Source organism: Aquila chrysaetos, chromosome 17 (assembly GCF_900496995.4).
Source record: "Aquila chrysaetos chrysaetos chromosome 17, bAquChr1.4, whole genome shotgun sequence".
Lineage (NCBI taxonomy): Eukaryota > Metazoa > Chordata > Aves > Accipitriformes > Accipitridae > Aquila > Aquila chrysaetos.
Window position 1 is genome coordinate 493,333 of NC_044020.1, and position 20,498 is coordinate 513,830.

General features: G+C 46.6%; 3 protein-coding genes across 7 annotated transcripts in view; 1 reads left to right on the plus strand and 2 right to left on the minus strand.

Annotated features, from left to right (window-relative positions):
* LOC115352627 (coiled-coil domain-containing protein 134) overlaps positions 1–1,487 on the minus strand; it is a 46,909-nt gene extending 45,422 nt beyond the window's left edge. For all 4 annotated transcript variants that reach the window (XR_005934224.1, XM_041129555.1, XM_041129553.1 and 1 more), the window contains exons 1-2: positions 1,356–1,487; positions 1,102–1,225 (exon numbers count right to left, since the gene is read on the minus strand). Coding sequence is in view for 3 of the 4 variants with exons in the window: in XM_041129555.1 (XP_040985489.1) it covers positions 1,102–1,225; positions 1,356–1,487 (256 nt within the window). In the remaining variant the exon portion in view is untranslated. The remainder of the gene's footprint in view (positions 1–1,101; positions 1,226–1,355) is intronic.
* A 160-nt stretch (positions 1,488–1,647) lies between these two features.
* On the plus strand, positions 1,648–5,551 carry SNU13 (small nuclear ribonucleoprotein 13). Its single transcript, XM_030041103.1, has 3 exons — positions 1,648–1,776; positions 2,481–2,601; positions 3,607–5,551. The coding sequence occupies exons 1-3, from the start codon at positions 1,774–1,776 to the stop codon at positions 3,867–3,869; spliced, it is 387 nt and encodes a 128-aa protein (XP_029896963.1). The 5' UTR covers positions 1,648–1,773; the 3' UTR covers positions 3,870–5,551.
* A 1,402-nt stretch (positions 5,552–6,953) lies between these two features.
* Positions 6,954–20,247, minus strand: XRCC6 (X-ray repair cross complementing 6). Of its 2 annotated transcripts, none has more exons than XR_003927207.2 (12): positions 20,026–20,228; positions 19,804–19,913; positions 19,165–19,303; positions 16,989–17,243; positions 15,986–16,169; positions 14,436–14,622; positions 13,051–13,219; positions 11,142–11,303; positions 10,096–10,225; positions 9,289–9,402; positions 8,231–8,344; positions 6,954–7,438 (listed from the first exon to the last, which is right to left on the minus strand). XR_003927207.2 is itself a non-coding variant. In XM_030041098.2 (12 exons), exons 1-12 carry the CDS (start codon positions 20,117–20,119, stop codon positions 7,242–7,244), a joined length of 1,842 nt encoding a protein of 613 aa, XP_029896958.1. In that variant the 5' UTR covers positions 20,120–20,247; the 3' UTR covers positions 6,954–7,241. The 2 variants fall into 2 exon arrangements, 1 of the variants encoding a protein (XP_029896958.1); XM_030041098.2 differs by having other exon boundaries at positions 9,302–9,402; positions 20,026–20,247.
* Between the last annotated feature and the right edge of the window lie 251 nt (positions 20,248–20,498).

Consider the following 20,498-nt stretch of genomic DNA (forward strand, 5'->3'; position numbering starts at 1 on the left):
CAGCGTAGGACTGAACTGGCCCTAAGGACCACTCCCTCCACATCTGTATAGGATTATGTGCGCAGATGGCACTCAATAAAAATTTGTGCAACAGAGAGAACTAAACCTGCACAAAGTTCCATTTCTAACAAAGCTGCTTCCAAAACATGCACAATGCAGTTTGTGCTAGGAAATCAACTGGGAAAACGCTGTTTGAATTATTCAGGCATGGAAAGGGGCTTGTAAGTCACTTTCCCCCAAAGAACAAGAATTATCTGTGATGTGCAAATGAGATCATGGAATTAAAGGAATCCAGTATATTTGCTCTTTGAAGGCACTCGCATTCATACCCTCCACCCTTCTCTTTCTGCCTTGCTGTTCCCTCATTTAGACCCTTGTTTCTTCTCCATCAAGATTTTAGACGACGTTTCAGAGACCTTTCCCATGGCAAACAGCAAACCAGTAAGAGATGCTCAAGATCACCGAGGCCGTTACTGGAAAGGCACCTTCTGGCGTCCTGCAGAACACTCTCCTGCTGTGAGGCTGACCCACCAGTAAGAAGCAGGTATTACAGTCCTACGCCTACAAGGATTTCTACAAATGTAAAGCAACGGTGTGAAAAAACCGCTATGTATCTTGCACCTTTGGTCTTAAATCCTGCAGCACCTTCTCATGGTCACGCTTCCATTTCTGCGTGAGTCTCCCTGTAAGGCCACAGCCCAGCCGGAGCAGAAAGCACTGATGCAGGCGAGCAGAAGGGGGGGTGTTCAGGGGAGGGCCGTACACCAGCGCTCCCTGTTCTCCAGAGAGGCTTTACAGATATGCCGAGATACTCTGGGAGATTGCAAGAGCTTTCAGAACATGCCAGTCCCGCTCCTTGGGGGATACGGAGATTAATTAACCGATTCCTAATCAAATGTCAGGCGGTTCTCCACAGGGAGTGAAACCGCACCTAGCGCAGAACGCTGGAAGTACGGCATTAGGCACCTCGGTGTTCTTTTGCTGGCTTTTTTTTTTTTTTTTTGGCTTCCCAGGCAGAGAAGCTTCACGGGTACACGTCTGCCGGGGAGAAGGACCCGTCCTTCCCCCCGCGGCTGCACCGGGCCGCGGCAGAGCTCTTACCGGAGAGAGCCGCCACCAAAGGCGCGCACAGCCTCTCCTCGGCCGCCAGCAGCTGCACGGCGGGCCCCGCCGGCCGGGCCAGGGCGTCGCGGAGCCGGGCGAGGACGTGCCTCCTGCGCACCAGCTGCGGGGCGGACAGAGGGACAAAGAACCCGTCAGCGCTCCGCTGCGCGCCGGGATCGGGGCGGGGGTCTGGGGGGACCGCCGCGGGGCCCGGCGGCGGAGGCCGGCCCTCCCCGGCAGGCGCTGCCCACCGAGGCGCCGCCGTCGCCCAGGGTCTCCACAGCGCAGGCGAGGCAGAGCGGCGGGCGGAGCGGCAGGACCCAGCGCGGCCCGTGCCCGCCGCCGGGCACCGCGCACCCACCCGCCGCCGCCGCCGCCGCCATCGCCCGCCCCGTCCTGCGCATGCGCGGGGCCGCCACAGCCTAGGGGGCGGGGCGGCAACTCCTCGTGCTCCCTCCGCACACACGTCACACTCTGCGCAGCAGCCCCGGGGAAGCGGCTTCGCGCCGATACTCCCCGCCGGGGCGGGCCCAGAGCCGGGCCCCGCCTCCGCGCCCCGCCCCCTGACTTCCGGCGGCGCGGCGCGCAGCAGCGCTCTCGCCTCCTCCCTCCCTCCCCTTGAAGGCGATCGGGCCGGGAGCGGCGACCGGGCCGGGCCAGGCCGCGGCCATGGTGAGCGGGGCCGGCCGCCGCCACTTCCTTCTCCTCGGGGCGCGCCGGGGGGGCCCTGGGGCGGGGGGACGCTTCCCTGCCCTCCCCGGCCCAGGCTGCGGGGGAGCACGTGGAGGCCGGGCGCCGCGGCCGAGTCGCGGAGCTGGGGGGGGGAATGCCCGGGGTTGGGAGGGGTCCGGCGGTCCTGGGGGCACCTAACGGCGGGGGGACTGGGCGGCCTGGCCCCGTAGCGGGGAGCGGGAGCACGTGCTGGCAGCGCTGCCGTTCGGCCGGCGCCGGTCGTTAACGCCGGTCGTGACCTCGTCGGTGTTCCGGTACGCCATTGCCGTTAACAGCCGAGAAGCCACTCGTGATTCGCAGAAGAGGAGCTGGCGGGGATTGCCGTACCGTTCCTGCCTGAGCGCGGAAACGCTTCCTTTGGCGGAGAGTCCCTGCAGCGAGCTCCCAGCCCGCTTGCTGCTGCTAGTTTGTAGGGCGTTAATTGGCCATCTGCGCGAGCAGAGGTCCTCTTGACTTCGAAGAACACGAGAGAATCCCTCTTCAGAAATAAAATGCAGTGGGATTTCTAGGAGACGTGCAGACGAGAATAGCGATGTGACGAGAATAGCAGTTGTCAGTATGTGTGGTGATCCCGGCGTGATGCTGCTCAGAACAAAGCCCGCTTTGCTCCTGTTGTAATGCTCTTTACTTTTTCCTCTCTCTAGAGCGAGGCAGAAGTGAATCCCAAAGCTTACCCCCTGGCTGATGCGCAGCTCACCAAAACGCTACTCGATCTCGTGCAGCAGTCCTGCAATTATAAGCAGCTACGCAAGGGAGCCAACGAAGGTGAGACCTGTGCGTTGCAAAGTGTCCTAGAAATCATAGTGAGGACTTTGTGAGAAGCTGTGCCTAGAGAGTGTCTTTTCCCTCTAGCTGTGGGCTGCTAACTTCATATAGATCTGGCTATTGCAAGTGTCTCCTTCCTCCTCCTTCTAGCCTTCTTAAGCAATATTCAGGGACAGAACTAAGCTGTAATCTTTTCAACACGTATATGCAGTTCTGGTGGATGCCCAAGCTGCGCTCCTGGTGCGTGTCCTGTGATCACATGCGCTTTAGTGGTGTGGCACTGGGATTACTAGATGCCTAGCCAGTTCAGAATCATTAAAAGATTTGGGTCTGAGGGTACCTCTAGTGCAGCCCACTGAGACAGCGGCTCCCTCCGCAGTTGGATCAGGTTGCTCGGGGCTTTGCCTAGTCAAGCTTTTAAAAAAAAAAACAATCCCTAAGGATAGAAACTCCACAGTCTCCCAGGGTCCAGTTCCCATGGCTTAAACGCGTCTCATAATGGTGAGGGTGGAATATAAAATACCAGCACGTCCCCAGAATCTCACTGAGGCAACAGTCACAGTCTGCAACCTGTCCTTCCCGTGCACTCACGAGGATGGTCTGGCTCCATCTTCTCTGCCATCCCGCTGAAGTAGTAGAAGGCAGCAGCCACACACCTCCCCTCCCACCTCGGCCCTCTCTTCTCCAGGCTAAACCAACCCAGCTGCCCCAGCCTCTTCTCATCTGTGGTGCACCCCAGCCCCTGCCCAGCAGCAGCCCTGGGCTAGCCTCGCTCCTCAGGGAATCTCTCCGCTGTGCTCGAGGGCAGCGCTGGGCACAGTACCCTGGGTGCAGCCCTCTGAAACACCCTCCCTGCCCCTATAGCTGCCATTTTCCTTTGGCCTCTCCTCACGCTACGACTAGATCTCCTTCTTGCTCATGCCAACTTCAGCATCTCCTAAAGGTGTTTTTCATTAGATGGGCTGTCCAGAAGGACCTAGACTTACTCTTCAGTTTCTCTTACAGCCACCAAAACACTGAACCGAGGGATAGCGGAGTTCATTGTGATGGCGGCAGACGCGGAGCCCTTGGAGATCATCCTGCACCTCCCTCTTCTCTGTGAAGACAAGAATGTACCTTACGTGTTTGTGCGCTCCAAGCAAGCCCTGGGCCGAGCCTGTGGTGTTTCCCGGCCTGTCATTGCCTGCTCCATCACCATCAAGGAGGGGTCACAGCTAAAGCCTCAGATCCAGTCTGTCCAGCAAGCAATAGAAAGATTGTTGGTCTAAATGCCCGTGAGTTTAAGTCTATGTGGAATAGGAAAGCTGAAGTCAGGGGGAATTAATGTCCAGCTTCAGTTGAGATTATAGTTTTGATGTCAGTGTTCCGTTTCAAAGCACCACGTTTTTGTTTAATAATGGCTTAATTCTTAGTGTTTCTGCCTCTCCTCCCCCCTCTTTTCTATTATTCCACTCCAACACATTCATTCTCATTGTATTACTTCTTGAAAAGTGATTGTACAACTGTATTTCCTGTTTGGTGTTTAAAAGAGAGGGGAAAAAAAAAAAAAAAAACCCTTATCTCCATGTTTGCCTGCTCAGGGCTTTTTTTTAACCCACCCAGGGGCTTCCTCTGTGTTGGAGTATTTTGGTGAAGCTTCAGCCTCTAACAGGCATAAGTAACTCTGTGTTCCTGAATGGTTTAGTCTACTGAGGATAAAGCATGTTGGTTCCCCGCACAGCGTGTGCATGCAGACTGCTGGAGTTGTTGCTTTAAGTGATGGAGCAGCACAGACCACATATAGGGCAGGCAGCGGCTACCATGTAGCAGCGGACAGAACCAAGATCAGTACTCATAGCACAACCTTTTTTCTTGAAACCAGACAAGGGACTTCCATAAGAGGTGTACAGGGAGCAGAAATCTTATGGCAGTGCACAAGGGGAAATCTCTTGTCTCGCTTATTTTTAAATACTGACTTTTTAAGAAAAATAAAATTGCTGACAAAGCTAAACATAATTGTCATTCCCTCGGGGAAAGCATTTGCAACTAACAGAAGTGTTCTGCTTGTAAAGCTAGACTGCTCAGAGATTGCCTAAAGGCTATTGCAGTGCAGTAGTTCATACTCCTCAAGTTTTCTTTGTGTGGACTGTACCAATGAGCTTGGGCTACCTAGGGAATTTAAGCGCAAAACACATGGTAGAGAGCAGCCTGCTGTGACTTACAAGTACCCTACATCTGGCTGATAACTATAAAAAGTATCTCATGCTTTTAGGGAAGCTACTGTACTGTAGTCACCTGACTGAAGATGAGTGCTTTAAGTCATGGCCAAGACAAGAGACCAAGTACTTTTTCAGGTAAATCAAGCTGTGTCTCAAGAATGCTAGATAATCATGTGCTCTGGAAAAGCGTGAAGCACCACCAGCATTCTGAATTAGTGGTGGGTTTATGGAGCTAGCTTTAGTTAAATGCATATTGTATAATTAATCCAGTTACTGCTCTGAGCAGAATCTAAACCTTTGTGTTGGAATGGGTCATATCAAACCTGTCTTCTACTGCAGGATGCCAAAGCAAAGCTAGTGTGGAAAGACCCAACAGGTACAACAGCAGAAGGGAAAATAAGTTCTGTAATGTTTCCACAGAGGCACTAACTTCATACCTTTAGTAAGTACATCCCCAAGCAGATGAAATCAGCTTATGAAAGACTGAAGACAAATCATGTCTATTTTTGTAAATGGCTGATAACAGTAATATCCTTGCTGAGGTGAGCTTAATACAAAGATTTTGTAGAGTCCTTTCACTTCTGTGAGGTTTAGAAAGGCTGCTGTTCCCTTCTGCTGATGCTGCCTGTTGAGGTACTTGTGTTTAAAACCACAGTTTTGCAAAGGATTTGTGCTATTGTACCATGCCAAGACAGCTGATGTAAGACAAAGCACATAAGGAGCAGAAATAAAGGATTCTTGAGCAAGCAAAACCGTCTAATTTTCTGCTCTGAAGCCTTCCATCACCATCCCTTTTAAACTTCCACTTAATGCAATAGCCTGCTATTAAAAAAAAGCCAAAAGGAAGATCTAATAACCTAGAACAAACATGCCACGATCATACAAAGCCTGGAACATATTGTGCCTGGGGGTTAGCAAGCCAAGAGAGAAGTTAACAAGGGCATTTGGGGAATGGAAAATTCACAGAATGAAGGACAGGATCGTATCACTATTTTATTGCGTTCAGTTCGAATCTTGCTAAGAGAAGCGTTTGCAGTAACTTTGCTGAAGGGCAAAATAAATTGATTGCTTAGACAAATATTCATTAAAAGTCACTATAATGCAGGCTGATTGAAAGTATCTGAGACTATGTAGCTTCAATACTGCAGAGCTCAACATGGGCTAGCTGCTCTTTTGAGAGGAGCTGTGGAGGTGGAAGCAAGCAGCCTGCTGGCACAGCTAGGGTGGTCACAGCTGGCTCCGATGTACATGCCACATGACAGCACTGCCACAACCTTAATGTATGACTTAATTCTTCAATAAGTTGCCTAATAGTTTGCATGCCAAACACAGGAATCCCTGAACGCTAAAAACACCACACCGACCAAAATGGACACCTCATGTATCCTATCCTATGTTTGCCTCCCGTAGAAAGTTACAGTTTAGCTAAACAATTAGTGTTTCCTAGAGCAAGGGCAATGACTATTAGTTTAGTCATCTTGCACTGCAAGACAGGTAGGGCATGCCAGGGGTGGAAGTTTAAGAACCAAAACACAGCCTGAGATGCAGTCTCTGTAAGTGTGATTAAAAAAAATTAAAATACTGGACATAGCAAGGGCTACTCTCCACAACTTGCTATTTTTCTGTTTCTAAAGCACAGATTTGAGTACAGAAGCCTGCACAATAGTCTGACTCATGCTTGCTACAGAGGTGGAAAAGCTCTATGCCATCGCAGTAATTTAACTGGGGTAAGTGCTTGCAGCCTTCCAGGGACCATGACTTTTTTTTTTTTTTTTCCTCTCCTTTTTTAAACCAGCTTTTGCTATTACCATTTAAAAATGGAAAACCTGGCTGCACAGCTTTGTGAAGTGCTAGCTTTTTGCCCAAAGGCTTGGCTACTGCTTCCCAGTCATGATTTTCTCCTTTATGATCTGCTGGTAATGTTTACAACGCCGATGGTGGCAAAGAACCCAATTTGATCACAAGTACTGATACTGACTGGCTGTTTTGGAGAGTAGGAGAGTAGCACCACATTTATACCCTCTGTTAGCACACAGACTTGACCTGCTGCTTGGATTCACATGGTGCCATTAACACAGATCATTCTGTTTTCTTACATTGAAGTGAGTTTTGCTGTCTTTATGATGCAAAGACGGTACAGCCAGTGTTGCAAAATAAGAAGTCAAAAATAACTTTTATTAAGAAACCAGGAAGGCACAACTGTGTTCACTTGCAGTGGGTGACCTGAGTTAGCAGGGAATTTCATTCTGCCTTTGGCTACTGTGAACAGAATCCAACTTTGCAGAGGTGTTTCACAACTAAGAGTAAAAAGTTTCTCCACTGCTAGATGCAGCAACATTTAGCCGCCTTCTGCTCCACAGCAAGATTAAACAGACACAGCATCTGCATAAGACAACTAAAATTTTAAGCAGATGGAAGTCAGCCAGGGCCTTTCACTCCTGCTTAGTGCTCACTGAAGTATTCAGTTAACGCATCCATGAGCTCCTGCTTCTTCCCTCCACCCTTCAGCCCATAAAGCCGGCATGCATCCTTCAGAACAGGTACAGTGAGCTTGCCTAGAGTGCCCTTCTGCACATGACTCCGCAGCTCATCCTTTGAGATTTCTACCTTGGGCCTCTTCTCAGTTTGACTATCAGAAGCTAGAAAGATAAATTTTAGATCACCAAGATTTTAATCAATTTCTTAATAGAAAGACATCAACATTTCTTAGACATACAACAGTTCGTGGCCATTAGCACATGGTACTTTAACAGCTACCTACACACTCACAGACCTAGTTTACACATTTTGTTTTAAGAAGTAGGTGTCACTCACCACGTAAGTCATGTAGTATTTCATTGATAGGAGTGATCTCAAGCTCAAGTATGAAACTTTGTGTTCTGATAGAAAGACCACCCCCAAATGAAACTTTTAAGGGATTCTCATTGAGACAGCAGAATGCAATGATTCCACAGGGAGCTCAGCTAACTGACACTCCCACTTTATGCAGTTTCATAGACTCCCAAACTACACAAGTACTTCAGCATTACTTAGACATTTAGCCCTAAAGACGCCCATCTTCGACTTGCCAAACAGCCCATGCATAAAAGTCTGCTTCCTCACCAACTGAAAGCATGAACGATTTTACTACTCTGTCATAAAAACCAAAATTATTTAAAAAAAAAATTAAACTATATTTTACAATCATTTACCCACATTGCTTCCTATACTTCACTATGCAGTTTCTCATTCCAGCAGCTCTCCAACTGGATACCACAATATCCTCTAATTCCTAAGAATCACCACTGGATATAAATCCACTTTGTTGTGGAGATGAGTAAAGAGAGTTCTTGCACAAGCAGCTTCTTTAAACTATGAGACAAACTGAAAACACAGAAACTTCTAAAGAGAATACAGACACCATGTTGTGTGTCTGCACCATCATTACTTACCTTGTTTTCGCTTTACAGCTTTCCCATCCGGATTGTAGTCAGGGGGATAAACCAGCTGCTTAAACTCCTGCACCAGGTTGCCCAGCCTGCGGTTCATCTCTTCAGCCTTTGGCACTGGGAAAAGAGAAAGATTTGCCCTCTCAACAAGAGAGTGATCACAGGGAAGTCTAAACGAGGCCATCACCAGATACAATTGTGCTTCTGTAATAACTAGCATGCGAGCATCTTGCAAGCATGCAAAATGCAAAGACATATGTTATGGTATTCCCAAATGAGAAATTTACAGCTCTTGGTAATGTTGAGAGTTTGTATTATACAGATGTAATGGACCTGCACATATCCCTCAACAGGAAATATATATGCAGAACAAAACGGACACGGTGGAAGTGATGTAGAAGATCGCCTGCCTGCTCGCACTGTTACCCAGGTCTAATCTCAGACATTGAAAATACAACAGGTTACTATCTAACGTTGCGAGTAGTTTGAGGCAGAACAGTTTGTTTCTGTCATGTATTTGTATGGTATCTAGCACAGGGGCCTAGATTACTTGTTAGGTATCACTTCAGAAGAGACAAATAGTTACTCTAACACTATTTCTGGATTACAACATAGTTTTAAAAAAGGAACTTCCCCTCCAGGAGTAGGTTTCTATCCTTTGACAAGATATTCTTCTATAGAAACTCTCACAGCCACAAGGCAGCATCATTGCCTCCTAGCAGAATCATTCTCTGAGTAACTCTGCCCATTTATCAGACTGAAATATTAATTAGACACTTGAAGAGAGAAATTTCAGAGAAAGCATTTGTCACCATAGAAAAAGGTGATTCAATTTTAATTTTGGAGGGTAAAGTGAACGATTTTTCCTTTTTTCCTTATCTTAAAAGTGACAGCATTAGAAAGTAAGGTGTCAATATTTCAGAATGGACACATCCAGAATTCTACATCTTGGAAGTGCACACAACTGAAATATTTTTTAAAAGACATTTGGGTTTGTAGTAGCGTATCTCTGACTTAGAACAAAGTCAAGAGCCCTCTACCCCACCCCCCTTCGCACCCACCAATAATTCTCACTTGTAAGATCCTCAGCTTGTTCTGGTTCCATCATATCCAGTGCCAAAGCCTCCAGATTCCTGAAGTGCTGCTGCAAAACTGGGTTCTCAAAGCTGTCAGCCCTGTCAAGAATCCCCCAAAATGTCAATGCATGCTCCCCAGAAGACAGACAAGACACATAAGATCTACCACCAACTTATTTCAAAGTAAAACTTCCCTCCTTCCCACACAACAATCCATCTCATCAGAGGAACTGCTTTTCCTCTTTTCAGTTCACCTGCTGAATCACTATCCTGTCATGCATCAACCACATTAGAAAGCTGTGCAAGACAAATGGAGACAGTGGCATTCTACTTTAATAACAGTTAATTCTACTTTAATAACAGTTATGTTACTTTCCACATACCTAGGAAAACATGTCCTGTAAAAGCACTTCATAAAATTTATCCTAGCTATAATGAAAAAGACCTAACCATTCTCTCTAAAGTGCTCTAATTTAAACGATCCAGGTCTGATCTGCAATAGATTGGCAGAACCACAATAAAATGTGATACCTCTGCAACAAATGACAACAGCCCAGAGAACAAGAGCAATTCTATGAAGAACTCCAGAACATGCTACACAAAGCCTGTGGTGCCTGGGTATTCAGAATGATTAAGAATAAAGTTTAGACAAAGCTACTGCAAAGGGAAGCAATTTGCATCAAAATCTCACCTCATGGACACCACAACTCAACAATGTGTGCAACAGAGCAAGCAACAGGGTTGCGCTTTCTTCCCTATGTCACATCCCGCACACAGTTTATCTCCCTGTACCTGTATTTGAACCGAAGTTTTTGAATTATTTCCTTCATTTTGTCCACCTGCTCTCGACTGGCTGGCACCTTTTCTGTAAAATCAACATTCCGTTTGTCATCTGCGTATGGTAGGAAAATTATGTGGAAACCTACATGGAAGAGAGGGAGCAAGAGAACAGTTATACAGAACCACGGCCTCAGAACAATGATTTATGGGAAAGACCAAGATGCTTATTATCTAGGTCTGATGTCTCCAAACTAGCTAGCTATTTTGTTGTAAACAACAGCAATCCATAACACCTCCTAGTACTACAGCACTACACTGAATCCCAATCTCAGTGTGTACAAGCAACATCACTAATGGCTTTTTGAAAGAGATTCGAACTAAATGCATAGCTAAGAGCTGGATGTTTGTGACTTGCTTTTTATGCAGGAGGTCAGCTTGTCCACCTTCCCCATCTCTCCCTGGATATGAGCTTGAAAAAGGCTTGTTTGAAAATTAAGTTAATGCCCACATGTTATTTCTGAAATGCTTTACTTTGTACACAAGCAGTGTTATTACCCTACTTCACATCCTCCCAGAAGAGGATTTTCCAGTTAAAGAGGTGAGAAAATGCAAAAGAGCAACAGCCTGCCTTTGCTCCCTCATCATTCCACACTCAGCTGATAAGGTGTGAGGCTCAATATGCACGATTATTTATTTAACACTTTAAAATGTATCCGAGCAGACAATAAAATTCAGGGAAAGACATTCTGTCTAGTCAGCAAACAGAAAAAAAGAGCTTTTAATTTTTAGGTCAGTTACTTGAGACCGCTAAAAAGAGGCAGCAGGCAGGGAAAATACAGTAGCCGTGTGATACCTGAGCAAGCACTGATGCAACTGGGGTTTTAAAAATAGATTCAACATCAGATGCTTACAATGACAAAACTGAAGAAAAGGGATGTTGGAAAGCACTCTCCTCAGTTTTAAGGGGAACAGCACTAAGAACATTTTCACACAATACAGGAGGCTATTATGCTGACTGCACCTGATCATGCAGGGAAAGGCAGCATCTCTTCCCATACCTGGAGGGGCTATCTGCACTTTCTGCTCATCCACCTCTTCCTCCTGGGGAACCAGGGCCACGAAGCGAGGGGGAGTGTTCCGGCGGGCAGTGTATCTGCACAGTGCCATCACCTGCTTCTCCAAGCATTTCATCAGTAAGGCATTAAATAGCGTTGTACTCCCTGAAAAGACAAGACAGTATTGGTCAGATTGACAGCTTTGCTCCTTTCTTCAGGAACGTAACCCTAGATATTACAGTTTCAGAACCTGTGACTTCTTTTGAGTTGCTTGTAATATTCCAGAGGTAAAAAGCAACTTTTGGAAGGGGCAGCCCTCAAAAATAACAATGTTAGTGTCTCTCCTGACCAGAGCAGCAGGAGTTCTGGTGAGAGAAATTATATCGATAACACCCGAGCAATGAAATACGGTTGAAAATTGGAAACAAGTACCTACAAAGCCTCCTCCTGGTCTGGCAGCACATCGTAGTAGTAGCACATCGTAGTAGCAGCACATCATAGCAACTTTTGCAGAACATGCTAAGAATTCAGCTTGCAATGTTCCTCTTGAGGCACACATTTGCTTTGTATTTTACTAGATTCAGTGGTCAGGAACAGACTGACATACAAGTAAGGTGTTTGATTCAGGAAACTGCTAAGCTGGAGAAGGTACTGTAAAGGTTCTTCTTTAGTCAGACACGGCAAAGCATCTGGTCATAACTCAGCCCTCTTTATCCACTGATAGATTGAGGAGCTGGAGTTTTTTCTTTACTATTGCAGCTTGGGATGGATTAATACTGTATTTCTAGATAAGCAGACTTACATATACATATAAAAAGGGGAGAAAAAGCAGTCCTAAGCTTCCTCTCCTCTCTTTACAAGCCTGTAAAGTGCTGTTAATTCAACCGTACTTCCCGAGTATTGTGTTTCCACTCCTAGCTGATATAGACTTTGTCATGGTTTAAGCCCAGCCAGCAACTAAGCACCATGCAGCCGCTCATTCACTCCCCCCCCCCACCCAGTGGGATGGAGGAAAGAATCGGAAGTAGAAAGGTAAAACTCGTGGGTTGAGATAAGAACAGTGTAATAGAACAGAAAGGAAGAAACTAATAATGATAATAATAACAATAATAAAAAGGCAATAATAATAAAAGGATTGGAACATACAAAACAAGTGATGCACAATGCAATTGCTCACCACTCGCCAACCGATGCCCAGTTAGTTCCCAAGCAGCGATCCTCCCCAAGCTCACTCCCCCCATTTTATATACTGGGCATGACATCACATGGTATGGATTAGTCCTCTGGCCAGTTTGGGTCAGCTGTCCTGGCTGTGTCCCCTCCCAACTTCTTGTCCCCCTCCAGCCTTCTTGCTGGCTGGCCATGAGAAGCTGAAAAATCCTTGACGTAGTAGAAAAACTACTCAGCGACAACTGAAAACATCAGCGTGTTATCAACATTCTTCTCATACTGAATCCAAGACATAACACTATACCAGCTACTAGAAAGAAAATTAACTCTATCCCAGCTGAAACCAGGACAGACTTAAAACTGGCAGTTATCTTCACTGGTTTGGGGTTTGGTTTTTGTTTGTTTGTTTTTTAACCACCTTTGCCTTCTTGTCAGGTACTAGGATCCTTCACTTTCATGAATGACAAAACCAAATATTTTGGGACTACATCTGCATAGTTTGATTAGCTGATTGTCATGATGGGTGAAACATTAAGCCCAATTGGCTCTTCTGCTATTGAAGAAAACAAGAATTAACTGTAGCTGAGAGGGGCTGTAACAGTTAATTCTATACTTTTTAACATTAGCAAGTTTTTAAGTCAGACAAAGATTTTACACTCAGTGATCCCCACTCAAACACACTATGAATCAGCTGGTTACCATAATGCAAGGTGGTGAATCTTCTCTTGCCATCTTTACTTACCACTTACTAAGGACTCCTCAGGATAGATGAACTGGGAGGGCTTGACATGGTGGTGCTGTTTTAGCATTGAAAGTGGTTTGAAGCCAATCAGATACAAGCCCAGAGAATCAAACCGCTTTAATTCTTCTGTTTCCTCTTTCTCCATCACAATCTGGCGGTTTCCATATGTCTAAACCAGGGAAGAGCAGATAGTAATGCTGCCAGCATAAAAAAAAATTGCAGGGGAGCAGGGGGGGTAGGAAGAGAATGCAATTGCTGTTTTCCACTACTGAAAAGAGGGTTATAGACAAGACAGAGTAAACTGTCACCATGAGGGCAGACTGAAATGGCAAGTCACAGTCCGTGACCACTACCCCAAGGGAAATGCCACCTGGACATTAGCAAAATGCACTTTCCTAAGACAACGGTTAAGCCCTAGCACAGATTCACATCTCATCCTTGGAGTTCTTCAGAGCTGACCCAAACAAACCCTGGAGCGACCTGATCTGGTTTTGTGAGTCTTGCTCTCGGCTGGGTTGGACCAGACGTTTTCAGAGGTCCTGTCTGATTCTAAACTTGCTTGAGCAGATGCACGTCAGCTACATACTGCTGGCAGAAACAGTGACCAAGAAACAACGCTTTTGAAGCATCGCTCATAAGTCACAAAAACATATTGTAGTCCAGCTGCTGAAGTTAGACATCAGGGCTTAATGCTCAGCTTTCTGTTCATGTCCTGTACTTCATTTCAAGAAACTAATGTCCGGTACAAATAAACTTAAATATTTAATCTTAAGACAACAACTTTAAGAGCCTTTGGCATGGAAGGACACACAAACTGCTCTTGTGACAATACACCTAGCAACTGCATATCCTGCTTTGAAATAAGGCTGTGCCTGAACAGAATGTGACATTCAATCTACATCAGCCAAACTATCAAGCAGGAAGGCAAAGCAAAGAACAAAATAACAAAAAACGAAGGTAATATACCTATTTTTCTGTTTGGAAAAGAGCTCCAACCCCCCCATTATTCACACTTGTATGTTTAATAAAATGGACAAAATCTTTTCCTAATGAATCAAAAGATAACACCAGCAGCAATAGCACAAGGCCGCGTAAGGTCAGGTTCTGACAACCTGGTTCTGCCATACAGAAAGAAATGACCTGTGTTCCTGAGTGCCCTTCCACGCGTGGCTATGCTTTCCCTTGACAGTCATGCCAGAGAAACAACCCACTCTCACTCTGCAGGGCTTACAAAGTGACCAGGCTATCCCTAGGGGCATACAGATGTAAATATTTCTGCATCTGATCTTGCAAATGAAATACAAACAAACACAGCAAGAGAATCAGCATCTCCACCACACACATCACAGAGCCAGGAAAAAGCAGGCACATAATCAATACGTTACCTGAGCCCTTTTTGTGTCACTCGGCAGGAGCAAGCTGCCTGTTTTTCCATTAAACATCCTTGTTTTTGTTTTAACCGGTTCGTTAGTTTCCCGATAAAGCTTCACCGGATATGGCTTATAAGCTTTTTGAATGAGGTTGAAAACACCAACAGAAAGTGACAGATCTTTGTTCAGATACAGATTTAACCTGTGTAAAAAAAGCAGATACAGACTTGAGCCTTCCAAAAGATCACTTTTGCAAAAGAAAGTCATCTCCTCAGATAACTTATTTTCTCTGACCTCCTCCTATTCTCCTCCCCCAAAATCACATGTATCTCTGGAAACATACTATTACTTGAGTCACAATCTCACTTGTGTAAAAACACTCTTGCAATGCTGGCACTTTTGGTCATAAAAATGATTTAAACACAAATGCTTTACCATATTTCTTTCACCTGCTTTCACTCTGAAGGGCAGCTATGCTCAAGCAGAGCACAGGACAAGTTCACATTTGGGCACCCCACTTGTGCTTAATGCAATGTGACCTCTGAATTCACACAGCTGTTCACACAAAAGGCAAAATTCCCCAAAAGAACCCCATCAAGACAAACAATACCACGATTTAAGAAAAAAAATAATCCAAAGTTACAGAAAAATTCAGAAGTAAAGGTTTAAAATTGGAGGTAATCTTCAAGTTCTGAGAGCAGAACAGTGAATGTTACTTCCTCTCCTCTAAAAGGTATCACTGGTACGGGATTCTTCCTCCTCAACTATTAGAAAGCTTGAGGAACATTCCCAGAAGAGGCAAATAAAGCTGAGAGCAGGAGCAAGAATGCCAGTGACAACAGCTCAGGTTGGGATTTTTTTTTTTTTTTTTAAAAATACCTTAAAAAAACCACTAGGCTGTGAAGTTCTTTCCCTTACTGTGCTTCCATATCATTCTGCTATGAACTCACTCATTAAAAAACCCAACTGTTACGGAGCATGTGATTCCAAAAATACTTTCTCTCTGCTTCATCAAGATCCTTTTAATCTCTCTGTAAGTATCTCTAATCTTTCAGTAGGAGATCAGAAATACCAAGGCTGTGTGAATCCACACCAACTCCCTAGACAGACTGGCCACATACAACTATTTAGTAACAGGCCAAAATACCTACCAGTCACATTGAAATGAAATTTTTCTAAGTTAACACTAGTAAGAAAAGCCTCATTTCAATCAGATTTCACTATAAACTAACCATATTACATGTTACAGATTTTTTTGTAAGTATTTTACTTGGCAATGATGTCATTTTTTGAAAAAGGATCATTTCTGGCCAAGCTCAATACAGGAGATGTCACAGAGAGCAAAAAAGGAGGCCTAGCTTCCCTCTCGACTCTTCTCATCCACCAAGGACAATATCCTTGGAAGCTACAGAAGAAACACCAATCTTGGACTAAGGAATTAAGATGGAGGAATGTAAGCACTGATGCCTTTGTAGACAAATCATTCCAGAAGAGGGAAGTGAGATGCAGTCTAAAAATAACATCAGGTGCCTCCACTGAATGAAATATCATAACTAGGCACAAACCTGACTAAAGCCCGTTTGTTTGTCTCCTTTGCTCGTACTTTCTTCATGAGATGTTCCAGTTTCCCTGACTCCTCAGGCTGGATCCCAAGGTCCTCATCCTCTGCTGTGTTTATGATATCCCTGTAGAACAAAGAGATATCGAACCCTCCAGGCTTCTTCAAGTGCATCAAATCCAGGATGATACCTAGAAACAAAGAAAGAGATAGGAGGAGGATCACACAAACTGCCTTTTTCTTACATCGGCATGTTTCTCAGCACTCTCAGATTTCTCTAAGCGAAGAATTTAAGCAAGAGTAAGCTCCAGATTGTCACCTGCATCAGATGTGAAAGCTTCCAGGGAAAGAGGCAAAAGACATTCTTCAACTTCAGTCAAAACAACATGGCACAGAAAATGTTTCCTCCCTAATTAAGCTCCTATAAAACATAATCTTAGCTCAGGCATAGAGGGAAGTAATGAGTTCAGAAATTCCCCTTTCCCGGTTATAAGGGCTAATGGATTAAGGAAGCCTCACAGCTTCTAGATCCAGCACATCTGCTGAACTCCAAAAACACTGGTGATCTCAGCTACATAGCTGAACTAACGAAGCATTTGCTCTCTAGTCTCTGAGCTCAGGTTGCTGTTCTTCAGCTAATTCAAAATGGAGCCATTAAAGTAATTTTCCTTTTGTGTTAACTTAGTGTTATTGTTTCCTTCCTGGAAAACGGCAGAACAACGAAAAAAAGTGGAGTTTGTTTTCCACGGCCCTCTCAAGTCCTGATTTATGCTACCAGAGTAGAAAAAGAGATCCTAGAAAATAAGTGTTAGTTGTTGCATACCAGATTGGATAATAGATTTTCTAATTTAGATTAGATACCAAATTTCTCCTTTGGAAAGCTTCAGAAAGATTCCCCAGTTCTGATGATTTTACATTCTTTTTCCGTCACAGACTTGCAATGCAGTCAACATCTGCTGTGAGGATACATCACTTTTATTCTGCCCGAAATTAAAGGGGAAAATAATGACCTGTGTCTCTCAGATCACCAGCTCTGGTCCTGGCCAGCTTGGCTTTGGCACTGTCATTGGCATGAGGGTCATCCTCGTTGGTGAAGAGCATGATCCTTTTGTGGCTCAGTCTGACTTGGACATCGCTGAAGAGATTAGAGCAGGCCCAGAGTGCTTCACCCAGTGAATAGTCAGCATTGTGGCCAAAGGTCTCACAGAAAAGTACTCGTCCTTCGTCTCCCCTGTATTGGTCCAGCTCTAGAACACGCTTTGCACCTAAGGGGGATAACAGCATTCACATGCATTAGAAATGCTGAAAGAAGTACCATAAACTCTTCTAAATATGCAACCAGGGTCCCTCGCAGCTCATGTCCAAGTAAGGTCTCCTAGCACCTCTGTGGCAGTGCCCTTCCAACACCTAGCTGAGAAAATGGTTCAGCATAGCCTAACATTTGCAACATTGCAAGCCAATTACCACTTGAAAGCACATACCAGGGCCACAAGGACACAAAGTGCCCTGGCACCGATGCGGGGCTCTTCCTCTTGGAGGAGGAAAACAGGCTGGGATCGAAGTATCGCAAACCCTCTACACTGAAAGGACAAGTGCTCAGCAGGAAAGGCAACAATTGCACCGCAGAGGCATGGCACACTGCTGCGCCACCAGAGGAAGGAGAGGAGCCTGAAACACATCCTGCATCTCCACCGCACGTTGGGAAGGTAGAGAATTCCTCCTGCTCTCTTGCCCCTCGTGCCAGATAGACTCAACCTAGAGGTCAGATGCAGCCCGTAGATCACCACACGGAACACAGCAACATCCAGGGCAGGTGCCGATGGCCTTTCTAAAGCTCTGCAGATTACTCCAGCCCAACTATGACTCCTTTTCCCACCTGTCTACAGCAGACTCTGTTTCCTCCCATAACTCTACAAAGGGAGACAAGCTTTCATTTTTCAGCTAGTGCATTCTGCAGAGCTTCTTCCTTTGTCCTTCACTCAAATTATATAGCACTTTTGAAATCTCATCTGAGAATGTCTTCCCTCTCCCCCATTTACTATTTTATTTTCATCTCCTCAGCTGCCATTGAATTAACAGCAAAAGTGTTCACCATTATGTACTAACTATAGCATTTCTTCCTTCTCCAGAGCACGCTGCTCTTCAGGGGCAGCAAATACACAATTCTCTTCCTTTTTAACAACACTGACCTTTCACCTGCACTGTCTTTATCAGCATGGTGAAGCTACTGCCTCTAACACAGGGAAAAGGGCAAGCAGGGAAGGAGGAGGAAAAAGGATGAGCGAGGAGCCTAAGGCGCTTGCTGCCAGAAAAGGAAGAAGAACCTAAGGCAGTCTTGTCAGGTCCCCATCATAATTAATTCTGAAACTAGGACAAGGCACAGTTGTTTCAGGAGAACCCCATGTGTCACTAAACCTGCACCTCCTAGTTAAGAAAATGAAATCCAACCTCCTCAGAGATAAAGGCTGCTATCAAAAGCTAGTAGACACCCCCCACCCCCCCCCCACAAGACTCTGTGCTGTCAGAGAATCTGTCACCAGTAGCATACATTCTTTGCAGTCCTCGTACTACCTTTTCCAATTCTGCAACTGGCGCTCAAGCAGATGCTATGTAATTCTAAGAAATTATAAGAAAATGGAAGAGCTACATTCAAGAACTGCAAAACTTATTATGAAAATAAGAGATGGAACACCCCAAACAGGTCAATGTATCGGACAACCTGTTCTAGCTGACCCTGCTTGAGCAGGAGGGTTGGACAAGAGGACCTCCAGAAATCCCATCCAACCTCAGCCATTCTGTGATATTCTCCATCAGCTGGAATCCATGGTGCCTTAGCATGTACATGCACTTTTCTGAAGCGCGGCAGACACATGATGGGCTTTCAAGAGTTCTGTTGAGGTTTAGCGGACAGCAAGCGAACCACCACATTAAAATAGAAGAAAAGACAGAGGAAAGGGATCTAAACTAACTATAACAGAAAAAGCCAAGCTCCCACTAAGTTTCTAAGCTTTCAGTAAATTTCTAAATCTATGCCTCCACCACCACCAATGCATCTCAGCAACAGGAACCTTTTTGTTTATCTGATAGCTCTCTGTTTTCAGAGAGACAAGTTACTGACAATGCTACTACACAGATTTCCTTAGTCCATCTTTCTACATAACCTTCATATCACTTTACTGCCTTTACCTGGATTGTCCAGCTCCTGGAGAACATAGACGTGCTTGAAGTCTGCCAAGTTCTTGTTCTTTTCTGTACCATAGAAGACGACACCTAACAGGTCCCTGTGACTACTAATAATTTTGCTTGTATACACGTTCCGGATGCACTGAAAAAAAACCGCACGCAGGTCAAAATACGATGAAAATCAGTTGCAGTAAGGGTGCAAAAGTTTTGTCTTTGGCAGTTAGCAGTTTATACAAGCAGGCTCTAGCAAACAGAAGAACCGTGATGCATGGCTTCAGCTAAATTTCACCAGGAGAAAGAATTTCGGAGCTTGTTTTTCGAGGGACTATTTTCCCAGTACACAGCCTTCCATATTTTTCATTACCGTTCCCTTTCTGCGAGCAAGGGTGAGGAAATAAACATTTATCGAGCACACCACGACGACGGCGGACCGACCTCATCCTGCAGACACTTCCCCCCGCCCAGCGCCGGACGCGGCCCAGCAGGCCACAGCCCTTCCCAACCCCGAGCCGCTCCAGTTCCACAGCCACCGCGGACACCCGGGGGTCAGGCAGGGGGACGAGCCGCGGCCGTCCCCGCGGCGGAGCAGAGCGGAGGAGGATGGGGATCGGTCCCCGGCGGCGGCCCCCTCAGCAGCCTTACCTGGACGGTCATGTCGAAGGGAGTCACTCCTTCCCCGTCGGACTCGAACATGGCCTTGGAGGCATCCACTAAGAAAATGAGGCTGTCCCGACCCGAGAACCTGTAGTCCGCTACCGAAGCGGGGGGGGAAACGGTTTTAGCTGCGGGCCACCCCCCGCCCGCTCACCCCACGAGGGCGGCGGGCCCCGGGCTGCCCTCCGTGAGGGGGCGGTGGGCCCTTACCGACCGCCTCGGTCCCCTCCTGCTGCTCGTCCTCCTCCTCCTCCTCCTCCGGCCCCGGCCCCTCGCTCCGGTAGTACGAGACCCACTCCGACATGGCTGCCCGCGCGGCGCGAGCCTCACCGGCAGGGGAGGGGCGGCCCGTGCCCCCACCGGCCGCGCGAGCCGGCCCCGCCCGCTCGTACCTGCGCTCAACGCCGCGCCAACCGCCGCGGCCGCGCGCCGCTGACTGCCACTCGCCAGGAGACCCGCCTCCTTTCGTAACTCCGACCAATGGCGAGAGAGGCAGGGCGTCGCGCACGGCCCCTCTCTGCGGGAAGCCGCGCCTCCCCCCGCGCGGATTGGTTGCGGAGGGGAAAGGAAGGCGGGAGCTCTGCCCGCCCTTGCGCGCTGCTCCGGCTCGCGAGCCTCAGCCAATGACAGGAGGGACTTCGCCACCCCCGCCCACCGCCCCTAGCTCCGCCCCCGCGGCCACC

Excerpts from the sequence above, each read along its gene's own strand:
- SNU13 (XM_030041103.1), top strand. Across the intron at positions 2,602-3,606 it reads ACGCAAGGGAGCCAACGAAG|CCACCAAAACACTGAACCGA; the intron begins GTGAGACCTGTG and ends TTTCTCTTACAG.
- XRCC6 (XM_030041098.2), bottom strand. The coding sequence starts at position 20,119 with ATGTCGGAGTGGGTCTCGTACTACCGGAGCGAGGGGCCGGGGCCGGAG. Across the intron at positions 14,623-15,985 it reads AACAAACGGGCTTTAGTCAG|GTTAAATCTGTATCTGAACA; the intron begins GTTTGTGCCTAG and ends TTTTTTACACAG. Across the intron at positions 8,345-9,301 it reads ACAAGCTGAGGATCTTACAA|TGCCAAAGGCTGAAGAGATG; the intron begins GTGAGAATTATT and ends CTCTTTTCCCAG.